Source organism: Myripristis murdjan, chromosome 10 (assembly GCF_902150065.1).
Source record: "Myripristis murdjan chromosome 10, fMyrMur1.1, whole genome shotgun sequence".
Classification (NCBI taxonomy): domain Eukaryota; kingdom Metazoa; phylum Chordata; class Actinopteri; order Holocentriformes; family Holocentridae; genus Myripristis; species Myripristis murdjan.
In genome coordinates, this window is record NC_043989.1 from 2896827 (window position 1) to 2913270 (window position 16444).

Genomic DNA, 16444 nt, shown 5'->3' on the forward strand with positions numbered 1-16444 from the left:
AAGGAGGTCATGTTAGAGTGATGGAGGTGAGCTGTACCTGTTCAGCCTGCGCTCCTGGAGGATCCGTCTCTTCCGTCTCCTCCTGCCTCTCTGGCTCTTCCTCTCCTGGTTTGGACGCCGTCTCCTCTGAACAAACTCCCTGAACCGCGGGCGTTTCTTCTTCTGCTGTAGTGTTTGTGACCGACTCCTCCTCTGGAGTCATTTCGGCTGATTCTTCCTGCTTTTCCGGAGCGTTTTCAGCTCGTTCCTCCTGAGCGGCTGACTCCTTCTCTGGACTCCTCTTTCTTTCTGCTTTCTCCTCTGAGTCCTCTGTCTCCGGACTCTTTCTGCTCGCTGGTTTTTTCTGTAGGCTCTGTTTCGTCGGCCTTCTCTCTGGAGTCTTTTTGCTTGCTGGCTTTGTCTGTGAACTCTGTCTTGTTTGTCTTTTCTGTGGAGTCTCTTTGCCTTCGAGCTCCTCCTTTTCGAGCGTCTTCTGAGCCGAGTCCTCTTCCTCCGGCGTCTTTTTGCTTGTTGACTCTTCCTCAGAAGTCTTTTCTGCTGCCAACTCCTTTTCTGGAGTCTTTCTGCCCGTCGATTCCTTCTCCGGCGTCTTTTTGGAGGGCTCCGGTCTCGCAGCAGACTTCCTGTTTGACTCCTCCGTCTCCGAGGTCTTGGACTTGCTGCTCCTCTCGCTCCTCCTGCTTCGGCTCCTGCTCCCCCTCCTCCTCTCCTCGTCCGACTCTGAGTCCGACTGAACTTCCCATCTGGCGTGAAAAAGATCATAATCAGCTAGGCAACATCACTCTCTGGCTGAATATTATTATTACACAACCTTAATCAGTGTTCATTTTAAACAAACTGTTGTAATGTAGTTTAGGTCTTTTACTAAAATGCATTTTAGTTTGTCACATGTCAGTTTTGTCAGTTTTATTCTGGCTTTAGTCGATGAAAACTCACTTTTACACACTATAACTGAGTACATTCTCACATTTTATTTTCCTGCAAATTATCATTTTTTTGTTAGTGACCTTTATACAGACTGATCTACATTCCTCATTCCTGCTTCTTGTATTTTCAATCTAACCTCTCTTATTATACAGCGTTTAGTATGAAAAGCACAGTTTGTCTGAATGTGTGTTTTTTACAGACACGTAAAGTCAACGCCCATCTGACATTAGTTAGATCTGTGTTATCCAAAGACTGGATCCCTTCCAAACCGAGGTCAGGACCTGTGTTTTCATTTGTTTATTTTTGCCTCATTTGTTGACAAAAATGTCATATTACACCATAGCTTTGGTCACCAAAGGTTTATTTTTGTTTTGTTTCCATCTAATTTTTTCCTGGAAAAAGTGTCATTGACCATCACATTTCATCATAGTTTTAGTAAACAACAACAACAATACAAAATGACAGTGGGTCTACACCCAAATAAAAGTTGTTGGCATGTACTGTGACAGAACGATGTCCAGATTTTACCCACAGACTTTTCATAACCAGTGAAGTGATCAAACCTCATATCTATATTTTTTTTCAGCCCAGGAAAGTCTGAATTAGTGCACACAGATTGTGTTTGTGGTGGCTGTGTGTTGCTTACCCTTCGACAAGCCTCCGGTACTTGTGTGAAATCTGGACGACAAGCTGGGAGCCGTGGAACTCCAAGGTTTTGCTGCTGAGCTCCCTGACGGCCCTGAAAGCCTCTGAGGAGCTGCACATCTCTATGAAGCCCTGCAAAGCCACGGGAGTGATGTCATTTTACCAATACCAGGCAAAGGTAAAGATGCAGTTTTAAAGGAATACTCCAACATTTTGGCCAAAATACTCATTTCCACCTCTGTACGTCCAGTGGTTCAGCTCCTGTGGGTAGCATTTCGTGTTAGCTTAGCGTAAAGACTTGAGGTTAGTGAGGGGCGATATGGACTAAAAATTTTATCACGATAATTTCTGGCATTTATTGCGATAACGATAAAAGTGACGATAAAAAATATAAAACAATTCAACTCCATCTTTTTGACTACAAATCTATCACCGCATTCAGTCTTGAGAACCCCACAAATACTGCTCAAAAATAATACTTACTGTAGTCAAATACGCTACTAAACTATACCAATTAAGTTTAAGTAGTACACCTGTACTGCATCCTTTGTAATCACCGCTTTTTTGCAAACTTTGCATATGACAGATGTTTGCTCCACGTCAGACTTACTGTAGCCAAACCAGTTCCAGATAATCGAGCTGGAGCCTCGTTTAGCAACGAGCTCTTCGCTATCAGCCCCGCCTTCCGCCATGTTTGTTATTGTGCTACACGTGTGAGCTGCCGGCTGCCAGCGGCGAGTGCGTTGCGCACGTAATTACGTCATCAACAGGAGTTTATCGTTATTATCGCGAGATGACATATTCTTACCGTGGGGAATTTTTTTGACGATATATCGCAAACGATAACATATCGTCCATCCCTACTTGAGGTCTATGGGAGCTGTTAGCCTGGCTCTTTAAAACTGGTAAAAACAAACCCGACAGCAGCTCTGAAGCTGTCTGATCTACACAGTGGATCATGTGGATCTGAAAGAGAAAGCTGGACGTGCTCTCTGACCTGCTGGTGGTTGCGGTTCAGATAGTAGCGCGCCACTTTCCCGAAGCCCTTCACGATCTTCACAAAGTCCGAGTCGGTGTAGTAGCGCTGCGGCAGCCCCTTAAAATAAATCACTCTGCAAGACTGCAAGAAAACAACCACAGCAACAAGTTGGTCAAAACCTTTCTCGTGTCACCAGACAACCTCCTGTCTGATGGAGTGAACCCGTGAAGCAGCTCTGTGTATGTCCCTCCTTACCTTGGGTTCATCTCTGTTCTCCTCCTCTGTGAAAACAAAGCAGCACGTTAGTTTGTACAGAAACGACTGGCAGGCTGTCAGGATGCTGGGCTGATCCACTCAGAGACACACAAGCTGCACATTGACTGTCAGACTCAGTTTGTTTGGAAACCGCCTCTACCTTCATCGTCAGATTTGTCTTCATCCAGTTCATCCAGAGTGATGCAGTTCTCAAGGTCCTCTGGGAAATCTGGTTCCTCCTGGGTGGAGAGCACAGACGACACACTCAGGTCAGCCGCTAACAGCCCTTCTTAGATACTAATATTATCAGATATCAGTTATGCACCATGGTCTAAATACTCTTTCAGAAGCTTTTCCAACACAAGTTCACGATGCTTTCTCTCCATGATTCAAGGGCTTAAAAAAAAAAAAAAAAAAAAAAAAGTCGAAACCTAATTTATGGCTGGGCTAGGGATGGTGGTTGTGTGAAATTGTGGGTAGCAGCATCCATGAGCAGCAAAACATCCTGTTCGACTCGGCTCGCTTTACTTTTCTGAATTTCATTTTCCAGTGCACATGGAACCTCCTCATTGTGAAGTCCTGCTGGTCACTTGTGGCAATGTTGACTAGTTTTTCTTTCCCTCTCTACCAGAGCTGCACATGAGTGTTTTATTCTCAAAAAAACAAAACAAAACAAAAGACCAACTCCAAATGGCCGAGGCTGACACATCGTGGGCCTGAGTTCCTGTCTCTAAAATGAGATGTGAGCCTGGTCACGGCTGCATATCTACCTCGTCGTCCTCCAGGTGCGTCTCTGTGCTCTCCTGTGCTTCCAGTTCTCTGCTGGTTTCTGACTCTTCTTTCTTCAAGTTGATCTCAGATGTCACCTCGTTCTCTAAAACCTCCTCCTCCTCCTCCTCGTCTTCCTCTTCTTTCATCTCGGGTTTCTCCTCTCTCGTCACCTCCTCCTCGTTCCCTGGAGCAGAGTTATAACAGTGTTAGAACTTAATTCTTGAAAAAATTTATTTTACTCTCAATTTTGTTTCCATTTAAAGTTGTTTTTTTTACAGGTTGTGTTTGCTAACATTAGTTTATTTTTTTTTTTTTTTTTTTTTTTTTAACCTTGCTCAGGAGAGTCGATGGTCTCTGCTTGACCTTCTCCCTCGGCGGCTTCCTCCTCCAGCGAACCCTCTCCTTCCTCTCCTTCTCCTTCCCCTTCCCCTTCCTTGTTTTCCTCCTCCTCCTCCTCCTCTCCTTCCATGTCTCCGCTGGCTTCATCCAGAATCTCCAAGTAGTCGTCCTCCAGATTCTCTCCATCTTCTCCGATCACCTCCATCCCCTCGATGTCGCTCTCGTCTCCAGAAGACCTGCCGGTTTCAACAGGCTCAGCTTTACAGTGTGTCACCATCATCACATCAAGACTGACAGAAAATGACTGGATTATGATGTTAATATTCCATTAATTTGTCATTTATGAAATAAAAATAAAAATGCTTATCCTAGCGTCACTAAGACACTAAGGTTTGCTAATTTTACTGTTTATATCATTATAAAATCAATACTTTGGGGTTTTTTATCTGCTGGTCAGACTGAGGAAGCAGTTTGAAGACATCACTTTGTTCTCTGCCAACTTGAAATGTTGTCAGTGTTTTAACACTTTACACAATAACTGTTGGTCAAATCAGAGACATAAATAATCATTAGCTGCAGTCCCGCTCTGTTGTCTCAGTCTTGTTCCTATTTTTAGCTAAACTTGTCTTTAGCTGCTTTCACTGCTGTATAAAAGCAGGTTTTAAAACACACGAAAACTTTGAAAAAAGTAAACACTCACGCTGCTTCCGCCTCCATCGGTTCGTTCTCACTGGTTTCAGGTTTGCTGGGAGATGCTGGTTTGTCGGTTTCTGGCTCCGCTTCTGTGGGCAAGAGGGAATGTAAAGGTTAGATAAAACACAACTTTAATCAAATGAGTTTTAAATGATGAAAATTAAATTTGTGTTTACTTACTGCTTTGCTGAGTTTTGGGCTCCGTTTCTGTGGGCAAGAGGCAAAATAAATGTTCAAACTCTATTCCAGACAGGGAAAATCAAGTCACAGAATATTGTGGAATTTTGTCAGCCTCATTTTATTAAAAAATAAAAAAAAATAAAATCTAGTTATTCATCAAAAGTAATATTTATTTTACACTGTTAAAGAGCAACTTTGAAGCAGCATATTTGATGCCCTCTGGTCCTTTGACATGTGGCTGACGTGCCCAATGAGTCAATCAAAATAAAAGATCATATCAAAATCATAACTCAACACACTGTGTTCATATTATGGTCACTTCCTCCGACAGAATGAAACAAAATGATAAACCTTTAATGAAACTCCTCAATATCAAGTGTTTAAAAATTTGGCCGATAATATAAAGTCATGTTACATTCATACAGGTCATGAAAACTCAGGCAAAATTCCCTTTTCCATGACTTTCCATGGCTAAAATACTTTTTCATAAACTGATCAAAGCAATTTAAAAAATCCCATTCCGATGTATTGAATTTGTGTTTACTTACTAGTTGGCTGAGTTTTTTCAGGAGCCACGGCCTTCTCCCTGGACCTGCCAGCCCTGGACGATCTGTCTCTGGATTTATCTCTGGATCTGGATCTGTCTCTCGATCTGGATCTGGATTTGGATTTGTCTCTGGATCTGGATTTATCTCTGGATTTGGATTTGTCTCTGGATCGATCTCTGGACCTGGACCTGGAAGATGCTGATTTGTTGGCTTTGGGCTCTGTTTCTGTGGGCAAGAAAGAAAATACTCAGGGACTACCAGGGATCTTGGAGGATTTTGAAGGAGTTTCTGAACAAAATGAGGACCAGGCAGAGGTGAACACACTGAAAGAATACCAAAGGATGACTTCCGAGTCTGAGGTATTACACAAAGGTCATGGAAACCCAATATTTTAGTCATGGAGGGTCATGGAAAACTCATTCCAGTAACGTAAATTTGTGTTTACTTACTGATTTGCTGAGTTTTGTCCAGGACCGCTGTCTTCTCCCTGGACCTGCCAGCCCTGGAGGATCTGTCTCGGGATCTGTCTCTGGATCTGGATCTGGACCTCGTTTCACTCCTCTGCCTGTCCTCACCGTCTCTACTGCCCCTCCTCTTCTTGGCCGGCGTGGCCTCGTCTCTCGATGAGCTGGGACTCTTCGTCCTCTTGGTTGAAGAACTCTCCTCTTCGTACCTCTTGGCTGAGGAAACCCGCCTACAGGAGAGACCGGGAGGAGACTTAATGCCTTGTGTTTTGTCTTTTTGTCCTTCATCTGCATCTTGTTATATTGAAAAACGCACCTGGACATAAATGTGTTTCATTCCCTGTTTTCTACACCTTTCCTCAGCTTTTTTTTTGTTTCTTAGCACATATTTACCATGATGACCAATAAAGGATAACAAGAATAATCTGTTCCATTTGTTGCGTGGTTATAGTGAACTCTAAACCTCATTATGACTATAAACTGCTTTTACTGCAAGGAATCTAAGAGTTTAGGCTCAATCTACCTCTTAGCTTCAATGGTAAAATTTAGGCTTCGAGCTGCAGTAAGCGCTTTCTGACCACTAGAGGGTGCTAACAGCTCAGACTCCATTTGTAAACAAAGAGTCAGTCCTGTGCCCAGATTTACGGTGGAGCGCTTGTACGAAACTGAAAGATAAGGCAAAACGGAGAGGCTTTGAAACCAAACCTAAAACACTCGACTTACATGAGGGTGTTGTATTCTCCAGAGAAAGCAACCTTTATAGTTTGACCGTTTATCCTCAGGGTGTTGGACGAATAGTATTCATTCAGCTTTTGAGCATCTTCGGCATTTTTCATTTCAACAAAAGCCTGAAAAAAACAACAGAAAAATTAATGTTGGACTGCATTTCTAGGGAAAATAAAACATGCAGAGATTTAAGAATCGGCACATAGATAATATGGAATACGATTTTTCTTTTTTTTTGCTTGCAGTTTTCTCTCAGTAACAAAGCATTCACTCACCCTTACTTCCCCATTATTTCATTCAAAACTGTTCACTATGCTATTACTGTATCATTAAGAATCATTATTAATCACCATTATTTGCTGATAAACAATTTTTAAAATATTAATTTCACTTTGTCATTCCATGCATCTGGGTTTGTGCACCATGTTGTTATCCAGTTCAGGTGTGCATTGTGTGATTTTGTTTATTTCTATTTTTTATATTATTTTTTTTTTCTCCTGTATTTGTGGCTTCTGTTTTCTGGCTGCATCAACAAACTGAGCTGTGTTGAATTGTGTTGTGTTGATCCTCACCATGGACGGCAGGAACAGAGTGTAGAGCGGCGGGCCGAAGCGCTTAGCGATGCTGATGAGGTCGGAGAATCCGTCCTCGCCTGCCGGAGCGGGAGCGAAGCTCAACACCCGGGAACTCTGGGAGGAAACATACGGCATAACCACTTTACAGAAACAAACAGGTTGTTGGTTTGAATATATTGCTACGTACGTTTTTCTACTTTAAATGAAAACTGCATGAAAATATGGTTAAAATAAGCTGTTAGTAAGGTCTTACATTTTGTTGATCAATACCAATGACTCAGTGATTACTTGACCCTCACAACTCATTTTTTTCATTAAATTACTGCAGTCCTCAACCACTGCAAGAACTAAAACTCTCAAACTGCAAACCAAACAATGCAAAACAAAAATGAAAAACAAAGCAAGAGATATGTTTGTTTGTTTAGTTTAGTTTATTTCTTACTATAAAATGCAAACCCTTCACTTTTTGTTTAAATAAACTTCATTACCGCCTCCACTTATTTTCATTTTTATTTCAGTTGTTCGCGAAACTCTCCTGCAATTTTTAAATCAGATGAATCGGCAGCCTGGCTCCTCTGTGGGTTGTTTGTTTTCCACAGCCAAGATTGTTTCTGACTGATTAAAATGAAATAAAATATAAACTAACTACTTATACACATACAGCTCCTGTATACTGGTTATAAATTATTCAGCCATAACAACTCTGCATAGATGTGACGTACCTTGTGCATTCATACTTACCTCCAGAATTATCTTTATTAATCTCTTTATTAATTTGTTTTTCTTTTTTGTTGGCTTCCTCTTTTGTTTTTCAGTCTTATGTGTAATTTCTAGAAGTTTCTGTGAACTGGAGAAACTCCTTGCATGCCAGGCCAGTAAAGCTGATTCTGGTTTTCTGATGAGAGTTCGTACCTGCAGGAAGTTGAAGGTGTTGGACATGTAGAAGCTCATGTTTTCGCCCTTTACGGAGGGAGGGTGGTTCTCGTAGTACTTCACCAAGTCCTTGGCCTGGTCGGTGGAGCCCAGCTCCACAAACGCCTGGAGGGGTTCGGCAGAATTTTCAAATTATCAAGGTGTGTGCATCTACTGTACTTTTTTCTAAACAAATATGGCTGGAAATAAAAATTTTAAAAATCTGAAAATGAAAATCAGTCTGAACATCCTCTGTCTGTCAGCTTCCATCCATCAACCCATCAAAACAGCACCAACGATCCTCCCTTCCACATTATCTCAACATCGATAAAGGTGTATGATTAAATATATTGTGATATTTGATTCTGTAATATCAACCCGAGTGAGTATTAAACTGCACATACATAAGCCTTCCTGTGATTGTCTGTTTTTGTGATTTTGTAAGACTTAATGCTTTCATTTGGCTCAATTTGAATCCTTAAATTAATTAAACCAAAACATACTAAGGACACACAACGGCTGCAAATGGGAGCAGTGTCTTATAAAGACTAAACCAGTCAAAATCATACAACTGTTCCTACATAAACTTGTAAGATGTCAAACTATACGCCCACAGATATTGTTTTACAACGCAAGAATATTTGGGTGTGTATGACTAATGTGTGTTCAAATGTGGCAGAGAATGAATCTGACCTACCAAGGTGGGAAACATGATGACTTTCACTATTTTCCCAAACGGCTCAGTCAACGTTCTCAGGTGCTTCTCATCCACAGAATGGGCTGGAAATTTAACACAGACCACTTTGCTGTTCCCTGCAGACTGAAAAAAATATAAATAAAAATTCAAGACAGATTACAGGGCAGAAACATGCATACAGGAACAACTCACTGTTTGTCAATTTGAAATCAACTCAGGTCAGTACCTTCTTTGTGGACTTTTTATTCGGCTGTGGATCTGTGGGACAAAAGGAAAAAGTCAGCACGATAATAACGGGTCTGAACGACATCTAAAAATTTTAGAAACATAAGAATAAAGGATCTTTACAAGAGCTTTGACTGGCTGTCTGGGACTGGCTGGCGTGCCTCCCTTCATCCTTCGGCTTCTCCGATTCGCTGTCGGCCCTTGAATGACAGAACAGATTTGTTTTGGGATGTGCATCTCTCGTCCTCCGGCTTAGCTTCATCAACAGCTAAAAATATGCCTCATTTTATTTTGTTGTTTTGTTTTTTCACTTTTTTTGTAAAGCACTCCGAGCTACACACCCTGTTTAGTTTAATCGCTCGTGTTGTTTTATACCCACCCCGGAGTCAGAGAGGCTCTTTTCACACTTATTACTTTGAACCCCCGTTGAAGAGACATGCACTTGTGAAATGATTTCTCAAATATAAAAGCTATATCATAGCAGTAAAAATCATGTCCTGGAATATTTGTTTATCATTTGGCAAATTTCACCACAAGAACAAACTGATAGCTAGCTTTCATTTAGTCAGTGAATACCCTCATTAGGAATAATACCAGTTTATCTGTTGTCATATTAAGGTCAGCTGTTGATAACTGCTCCCAGCCGCCAACATATGGTGAACTCCTCTAGGGCTGGGCAAAACGGTTATTTTTTAAACAATTAATCTAACAATAAATTTTTTGATTACCTAAACGATCATTTTTTCGATTATCGATTATTTTCCCATTATCTGATTAATATAGCAATTTACACATGCTATATTATGAATATCAATGAAAAAACATTGAGGCTCCTGGATGCCTCCTTTTCAGGTGTTGGTTCATAGCCGTCATGCTGGAATGATAGGCCATCTCCATTTTACATAGTCTACAAATTACAGAATCACTTCCATGGAAATTGAAATATTCCCATACTTTAGACGAATGAGTACGACTTCTTTGATCGTTGAAGCTCTGAGAAGTCACGGGAGTCACTCGCGCTGCTGCTGCTACATGCTGCCGCAATTTTTTTGTTTTGGTCCAATGCGTCGACACACGTCTTTCGCGTCGATGTATGTAATCGATTGCGTTGATGCGTCGCCTCCTGCATTGGCTCTGTGGTGAAAATTTCAACTATGGTCCCAGAACAGTTGAATTTGCCCCAGGGTGGAAACTGAGTGTGAAGCTGCTTGTGCACTAATCTCAGGGTCACCGAAAGCGTCAGTGTGAAAGCATGTTATAGTTTATAGGAAGTCGTAAGCAGCCGAGTATCAGGCTTAAAAAGCATCAGGTCAGTGGGAGGTCAGTCAAACTGTAGTTTGCGGTGCACCGACCTTTCAATTGTCTCCATGCGGCAGTCCCAGTCGGGAAACCTGGAGAAGAGACGACAGAACTTTGAAAACCACAATGTGGGGGAAAAAAACAACACAATGTGAAGGAGAACTATTTCTAAATAAGGCATTATGTCGCCAACATTGTTTTGCCTCCAGTCAGGACCACATGACAGATATTATTTACTGCCTTCAAATGGAACTTGAGAGTTCGTGGGTACAACATGCAAAGTTGTGTTCATGAATCACAAACTCAGATCCAGTGGTGGAAAGAGTAGCAGTGCTTCTAATCAAGTAGAAGTACTGCTACTCTGCTGGTATCTGACTGCAGTAGAAGAAAACAATGCGTCACAAAATCCTCCATTTTCCATTTTGCTGCTATCAATTGTTTTGGGGGAGCATTATTGAAAGCGATGGATGATTTTAGTGTGGATGAAAGAGCGAAATGGAAAAACAGATTCTTTTTCTAGTTCTCCAGATCATTTTGGACACTGGGATTATGCCAAAGATCAAAGTCTATGTTGAACTTACCACTGAAGCAGGTTGAGCTGTCCGTCTGCATGTTGAGACCCGTTGATATGCTGGAGCCAGAACTGAAAAATGGAGAACAAAGCATGAAAAAACAAAACTGCGGAGGTTCTGCTTCACTTCGACTCAAGAGGTAGCACTGAGGAAAAACTGTTTCCTGTCCAACGATGTACCTGCCGTCCTTCCAGGAGGCCAAATGATGAGCTGTGTAAAGACTGATGAGTGAGGAAGAGTAGTGCCCGCCACCACCCCGCTCTCCCGCCCCGTCCCTAAACCCCGCCCTCTCAGACTCTGTAAGAATGCAGAGAGGTTCAAGGAGAAGGAAAGATGGAAGTACCTACCTTCTCTGTGAGGACAGTGGTCCCACACAGTGTGCACGAGTATGGGTACGTCTCCGGCACCGACCCGTGGAAGTCAAGCGCTGCTTTCTTGGAGGGCAAGGGAACCTTGTTGGGCCTGCTGCTGCTGCTGCTGCTGCTCCTGATGGAAGAGTGGTCCGGATTGCGGCGCTCCGTCTGAGCTTTGGCACGGTACTCGTCGTGAGGAGGCGCAAACCTGTAATCAGCTGATCCGGGATGGGAGAGGCGGGAAGCTGAGTTTCTGCTGCGGCTCTCTTCCTCCGCTGAGCTGTAAGAAGGTCGGTCATACCTGGAGCCCGAACCTCCATCTCTCCCGCTCTTATCGTAATCAGTGGACTTTACGCGATGGTCATAGTCCACGACGTAGCTGGAGGATGATGATGCTGATGCTGATGATGGCAGCTCTGCACTTGAGGAGGGTTTGTAAGCGGTGGAGGGGTTCCTCCGGGGGTTCCCCCAGCGGTCCTGCCACTCCTCAACCTGCTCGGGCGGGAGGGGCTTGGGATCTACACTAGACGAGGGTTTGTAAGTGTTGGAGCTGGTCCTTCTGGGATTCCCCCAGCGGTCCTGCCAGTCCTGCACCTGTTCAGGTGGGAGGGGCTTGGGCGTGATGAAGGCGTGGTCAAGTGGGTACTGCACAGGCTGGCCCCGCAGGCTATCCAACTCACTGCTGGAGCTGCTAGCGGTGTGCAGACGAGATGAGGCAGAAGGACGGGCAGAGGAGGAGGAAGACGAAGACGATGAAGGCACGGGAAGGTGCGGCTTGCTCACCCCCCTCTTGTCTTTGATCTCCTTAAGGAGGTGCGGGAGCGACTCGACGGTGAGGATGTCCTCGGGCAGCTCGGCCAGCAGTGCTAGGTCATCAGGTTCCAGGCCGCAGCTGCTGAGGAGGACGAGAGCGCTGTCCGACCTTGAGGCCGAGTACGACGACTCCCTCAAGTCTCCAGAGGAGGAAGAAGACAAATGAGACGACGCCTCATGAGGAAGCCTGTAAATGTCGTAGTCCTCAGAGGTGTGGCGGCGGTCTGATGAGCGGTAAGTCCCGTGGTCAGGCCAAGAGTCAGCAGCGGCTGGCGGCGCTCTTCTGTACGGGTAGTTGTTAGACATGATGGGACGTAGCTGTGGATAGACGCACTGGGCGTTTTCTGTAGACAGAAGTTGCCGGGAAGAGAGGAGATGTAAAAATGGCTTTGACAGAAGTGAGGGCTGTTGTTTAGATGTGTTATAAGACGAGAGATGGATCGATATATCAGTAGACTATCAATAATGGCTGTTATCAGCTTTAAAAAGCAACATCACAATCGGCATGATGTCATTTTTCACCAATGATGTTTGGCTGCTTGTGAAAATAGGACTTGTGGAACCTTTTCTTCCATGGGTGTTTAACGAAATACAGCTGCAACGGAGTACGTCCATTGTTTTAAAGGAAAATATCTTAAAACAGGCCTGTCTGAAAAGTATACAGAAAAGTTGACCTTTGGAATAGCGTTGGGTTGTATAGTTAGAGTCCACATGGTGGTGAAAAATCCTCATTAGTATCTGTATTCACTTGCATAGCAAAACGGCTCCCAAAACCAGATGTGTGCACTCATCTCCTTCCCTTTTTCCGAGTGCTTGGCCTTATGTGAAAACCCACACCTTTTTCCTGTTTACCGTGAGAAGGGAAAATACACAGTCACTGCCTGCCTATCTCCTCTTCTCCAGAGATCAGACATAGACAAAAACACAGCTGAGGAGTTAGTACTCAGTTGTGGATTAAAACAGTTTTTTAAAAGGTTTTCAAAGTCATAACTGTGTGCAAAAAAACATATAGGGTGATAGGCCCAAAACTATGCCAGACTGTTAGGTGAGAAAATCCACTCACCCACCAGGAGAAGGGAAAATACAGAGGTGCTGCACATGTATGTCCCTTTACCAGCTGGTAGGTCTGGCAGTATCAGACATTAGCTGCAGACAGATTCAGACAGAAAAACCAACCCTTTTTTCGCCGAGTGGGAGAAGTGGAGGAGAAAGGAAAATACAGAGACTCCGGTGTGTCAGTGGTAACTTTACACCGGGAAGAAACCACCTTTACTTTCACAAATAACTGTAATTACATAAATAAAACAGGAACCAGAACTTCTTGTGTTTTTTATATATTCCTAATCCTCTTTGTTGGTGTTGGTTTGTGTGTTAAAAATGATATTTTGGGAGCCGTTTTGCTGTAGAAGTGTGGACCCCTAATCACACTCAGGGGACAGTACGACCCAACAGTCTGCCAAACTTGTTTTTCACTTATTCTCATAAAAAATGATGCTTATCTGTGTCAGTGTCTTCAGTTGTGGATGGTAAGATCAGATACTGGAAAGTGGTATCAGCCTCCCCACCTGAGACGGGGAGGATAGACCTTCCTACAGCTGATGACATGACATGTAAAAGCAGCGTGTTGTGCAGTGCTGTTGTGTCTCTATGTGAAGCGAGAGAGACAGAAAAATACAGTTTACAAATTTAAGGCTTTTAAACAGGCTGGTGTACAGGAAGAAGAAGCCGTAGAGAGGGATCGGCATAAGGTCAATCAATTTTTCCGCCAAATTGGGTTACTTTTTAAGTGTTGCCGCGGTTAACAAATTTTGTCCGCGGGTTGGGCTTGGGCAGACATGAATAAAGATTCATATTTTGAATGACCAATGTTTATACCCAAATCCTGTCAAACCAATGACCAATCACATCATCAGCACCACTCGTGCCCAGTGCCTGTCAGCTGAAGTAAGGTATCCCATATTATATTCTGAGTTCTGATTAAGTTCTGATATACTGTAAATCACTCATGCCATGGAGGGCCAAGCGGCTGCAGGTTTTCATTCCAACCAACAACTCCACCAGGTGATTTCATCGATTAGTCCCGCCTCTCTGTTTGGAGGTAGGGTGATCAGTGAAATCACCTGGTGGAGTTTTTGGTTGGAATGAAAACCTGCAGCCTCTTGGCCCTCCATGGCACGAGTTTGACACCCCTGCTGTAAATTAAATAGGTGAAAGAACTGTTTCGGGAAATTGCCTTTAATGTTTATGGTGTTATTTTACAGATATTATAGTGCATTTTGCAATTATAGCAATGCTGTTGGACTTTAAAAGCAACATATATGGATTTTTATGGGCATATTTTGAGTTCTGGTATTGGGCTGATTTTTGGGCCCTTTTTATACCCGGTTGGGCTTAGGGTTTTGGGCTGGTTTTGAGTTGCTGTTTGGCTGCTTTTGTCTCACAGACCTGGCAACCCTGCTTTAGGGTTAGTTGTTTGTTTGAATCTGTCGCTGTAGTGTTCTGTATTTGTTGTATGTCAGGGACTAAGGATGTAAATCAGCATTCTCGCTAACTCCTGTACATTTTACTTTGCACCTAACCTGCGCATGTTTGTACTTAACTGGAATGCTTTGTTCATTAATGTATGCTGTCCCTCCCAAATAAACAAACAAACAAACAAACAAATAAATAATAAATACACTACTCACAAAAAGTTAGGGATATTCGGCTTTCGGGTGAAATTTCAGGATGAACCTAAAATGCATTATAACCTTTACAGGTGAACTTAATGTGACCTTCTGTAAACTTTTGAATGCACATGTCCAACTGTTCAATGTTTCAGTACTTTTTGCACAAGTTGCTGTTCTCTAACAAGGAGTTTAACGGCAAAATTCACATCAGGTGTTTGATGCTCCAGCTCATCGAGGTCGTATCATTAGGGAACGGCTGCTGGAGACTGGGGTACCTCAGATGGAGTGGCCTGCACTTTCTCCAGACCTGCATCCCATAGAAAACCTATGGGATCAGCTGAGTCGCCGTGTAGAGGCTCGGAGCTCTGTACCCCAGAACCTCAATGTCCTGAGGGCCGCCCTTCAAGAAGAGTGGGATGCCATGCCTCAGCAGACAATAAGTCGACTTGTGAACAGCATGAGACGTCGTTGTCAAGCTGTAATTGATGCTCAAGGGCACATGACAAGTTACTGACACTGACATTTTTTGTTGTGGTATATCCACCACTGTTGTTGGCTTTTGTTTCAAGAAATTGTTTGAGATGAGGAAATCACCAGTGTATGCTTCTACTTAAATGCCCTACTTTCATGATATAATATCACTGTAGCGTGAACTTTTTACATTTTATATAAATTTCACCCAAAAGCCAAATATCCCTAACTTTTTGTGAGTAGTGTAAATCATGGCTGATGTTGTGTTTGCCGACAGAAACCAAGGCAGGAGGAACAAGTCCACTTCAATCAACACATCAGAACGTGGCTTCAATGAAAAATACCAGCTGATTTGTACAGATTATCTTGTTTAATTAAATTAAAATTAAAACAGACGACAGAGGCCGCGGGGGGCTTTCTGCGGGGATGGGAGGCGCTGCAAAAAACACAAATAATTTACAAAGTGAACGCGTTAAAGGACAGGTGGCTGTCAGATCAAACCACAGGCGATATCAGAGTCTTGCCCCCTTTTTTTCCTCAAATCATAAAACCACAGTTTGTTGCCACAGCTGGCTAACAGTATGCTAACTAGCCTAGCGTTAGCATCACAGCTAACTTTGGCTGACAGCAGCGACACGCAAAAGCCACATCTTTAGCGACGGTCTTACCTTCAGACACTCACTTTACACAGCGCCCAGTCACCCAAAGTCACAGGTGAGATGTGAGATGTGACAGTAAATCAGAAAGTTGCTGGTAAGGAAGAAAATTATTGAACCAGCTATCAAGCTAATCCAAGCTAACTACGACCGGAAGCTAACCAATTACTTCCGGGGTCAGCAATTTGGCGAAAGATTTATATTTTGATTTTTTTTTTTTTTTTTTTTTTTTTTTTTTTTTTTTTAAATAATGTAATAACTCTACACTGTTCAAACTATTTACATGACTTCGGATATAGGTATGTCTCTGTCTCTCATATTTATCAGTATATTACTATTATTATTAGTAGTAGTAGTAGTAGTAGTAGTAGTAGTTGTACTACTAGTGGTATTATTTTATGTTTTCTTTCAGATCCCCATCACCTTTGCCGGTATTTAATAACATTGTTCCTTTTTCTTGGCATTTTTCCCCCTCATAAATAGTTGTCAATGTCAGTTTTGTTCACTGTCTTTTATCATCTGTTTCACGTCATATAATTGAGGTCTTTTTCAGTAAAATGTCCATGCAGCCTGCGATTAAAACTGTTTCAGTTGCTGCTGTATGATAAAATAACTCCACTGAACAAACAGAAGTGAAGACCAGAACCCAAAATATCACAAAACACTTTTTATTAT

General features: G+C 42.7%; 1 protein-coding gene across 1 annotated transcript in view; it reads right to left on the reverse strand.

Annotated features, from left to right (window-relative positions):
• The window catches only part of matr3l1.1 (matrin 3-like 1.1), a 19184-nt gene extending 3259 nt beyond the window's left edge, over positions 1 to 15925 (reverse strand). The window contains exons 1-21 of the mRNA XM_030061257.1: positions 15782 to 15925; positions 11155 to 12317; positions 10817 to 10878; positions 10289 to 10327; positions 9060 to 9136; positions 8938 to 8969; positions 8712 to 8834; positions 8015 to 8140; positions 7100 to 7216; positions 6525 to 6649; positions 5787 to 6031; positions 5338 to 5562; positions 4790 to 4816; positions 4617 to 4698; positions 3908 to 4152; positions 3577 to 3761; positions 2967 to 3045; positions 2807 to 2832; positions 2570 to 2692; positions 1574 to 1704; positions 38 to 743 (exon numbers count right to left, since the gene is read on the reverse strand). Coding sequence (XP_029917117.1) covers positions 38 to 743; positions 1574 to 1704; positions 2570 to 2692; positions 2807 to 2832; positions 2967 to 3045; positions 3577 to 3761; positions 3908 to 4152; positions 4617 to 4698; positions 4790 to 4816; positions 5338 to 5562; positions 5787 to 6031; positions 6525 to 6649; positions 7100 to 7216; positions 8015 to 8140; positions 8712 to 8834; positions 8938 to 8969; positions 9060 to 9136; positions 10289 to 10327; positions 10817 to 10878; positions 11155 to 12279 — 3900 coding nt within the window. The 5' untranslated portion in view covers positions 12280 to 12317; positions 15782 to 15925. The remainder of the gene's footprint in view (positions 1 to 37; positions 744 to 1573; positions 1705 to 2569; positions 2693 to 2806; positions 2833 to 2966; positions 3046 to 3576; positions 3762 to 3907; positions 4153 to 4616; positions 4699 to 4789; positions 4817 to 5337; positions 5563 to 5786; positions 6032 to 6524; positions 6650 to 7099; positions 7217 to 8014; positions 8141 to 8711; positions 8835 to 8937; positions 8970 to 9059; positions 9137 to 10288; positions 10328 to 10816; positions 10879 to 11154; positions 12318 to 15781) is intronic.
• Positions 15926 to 16444: the final 519 nt, after the last annotated feature.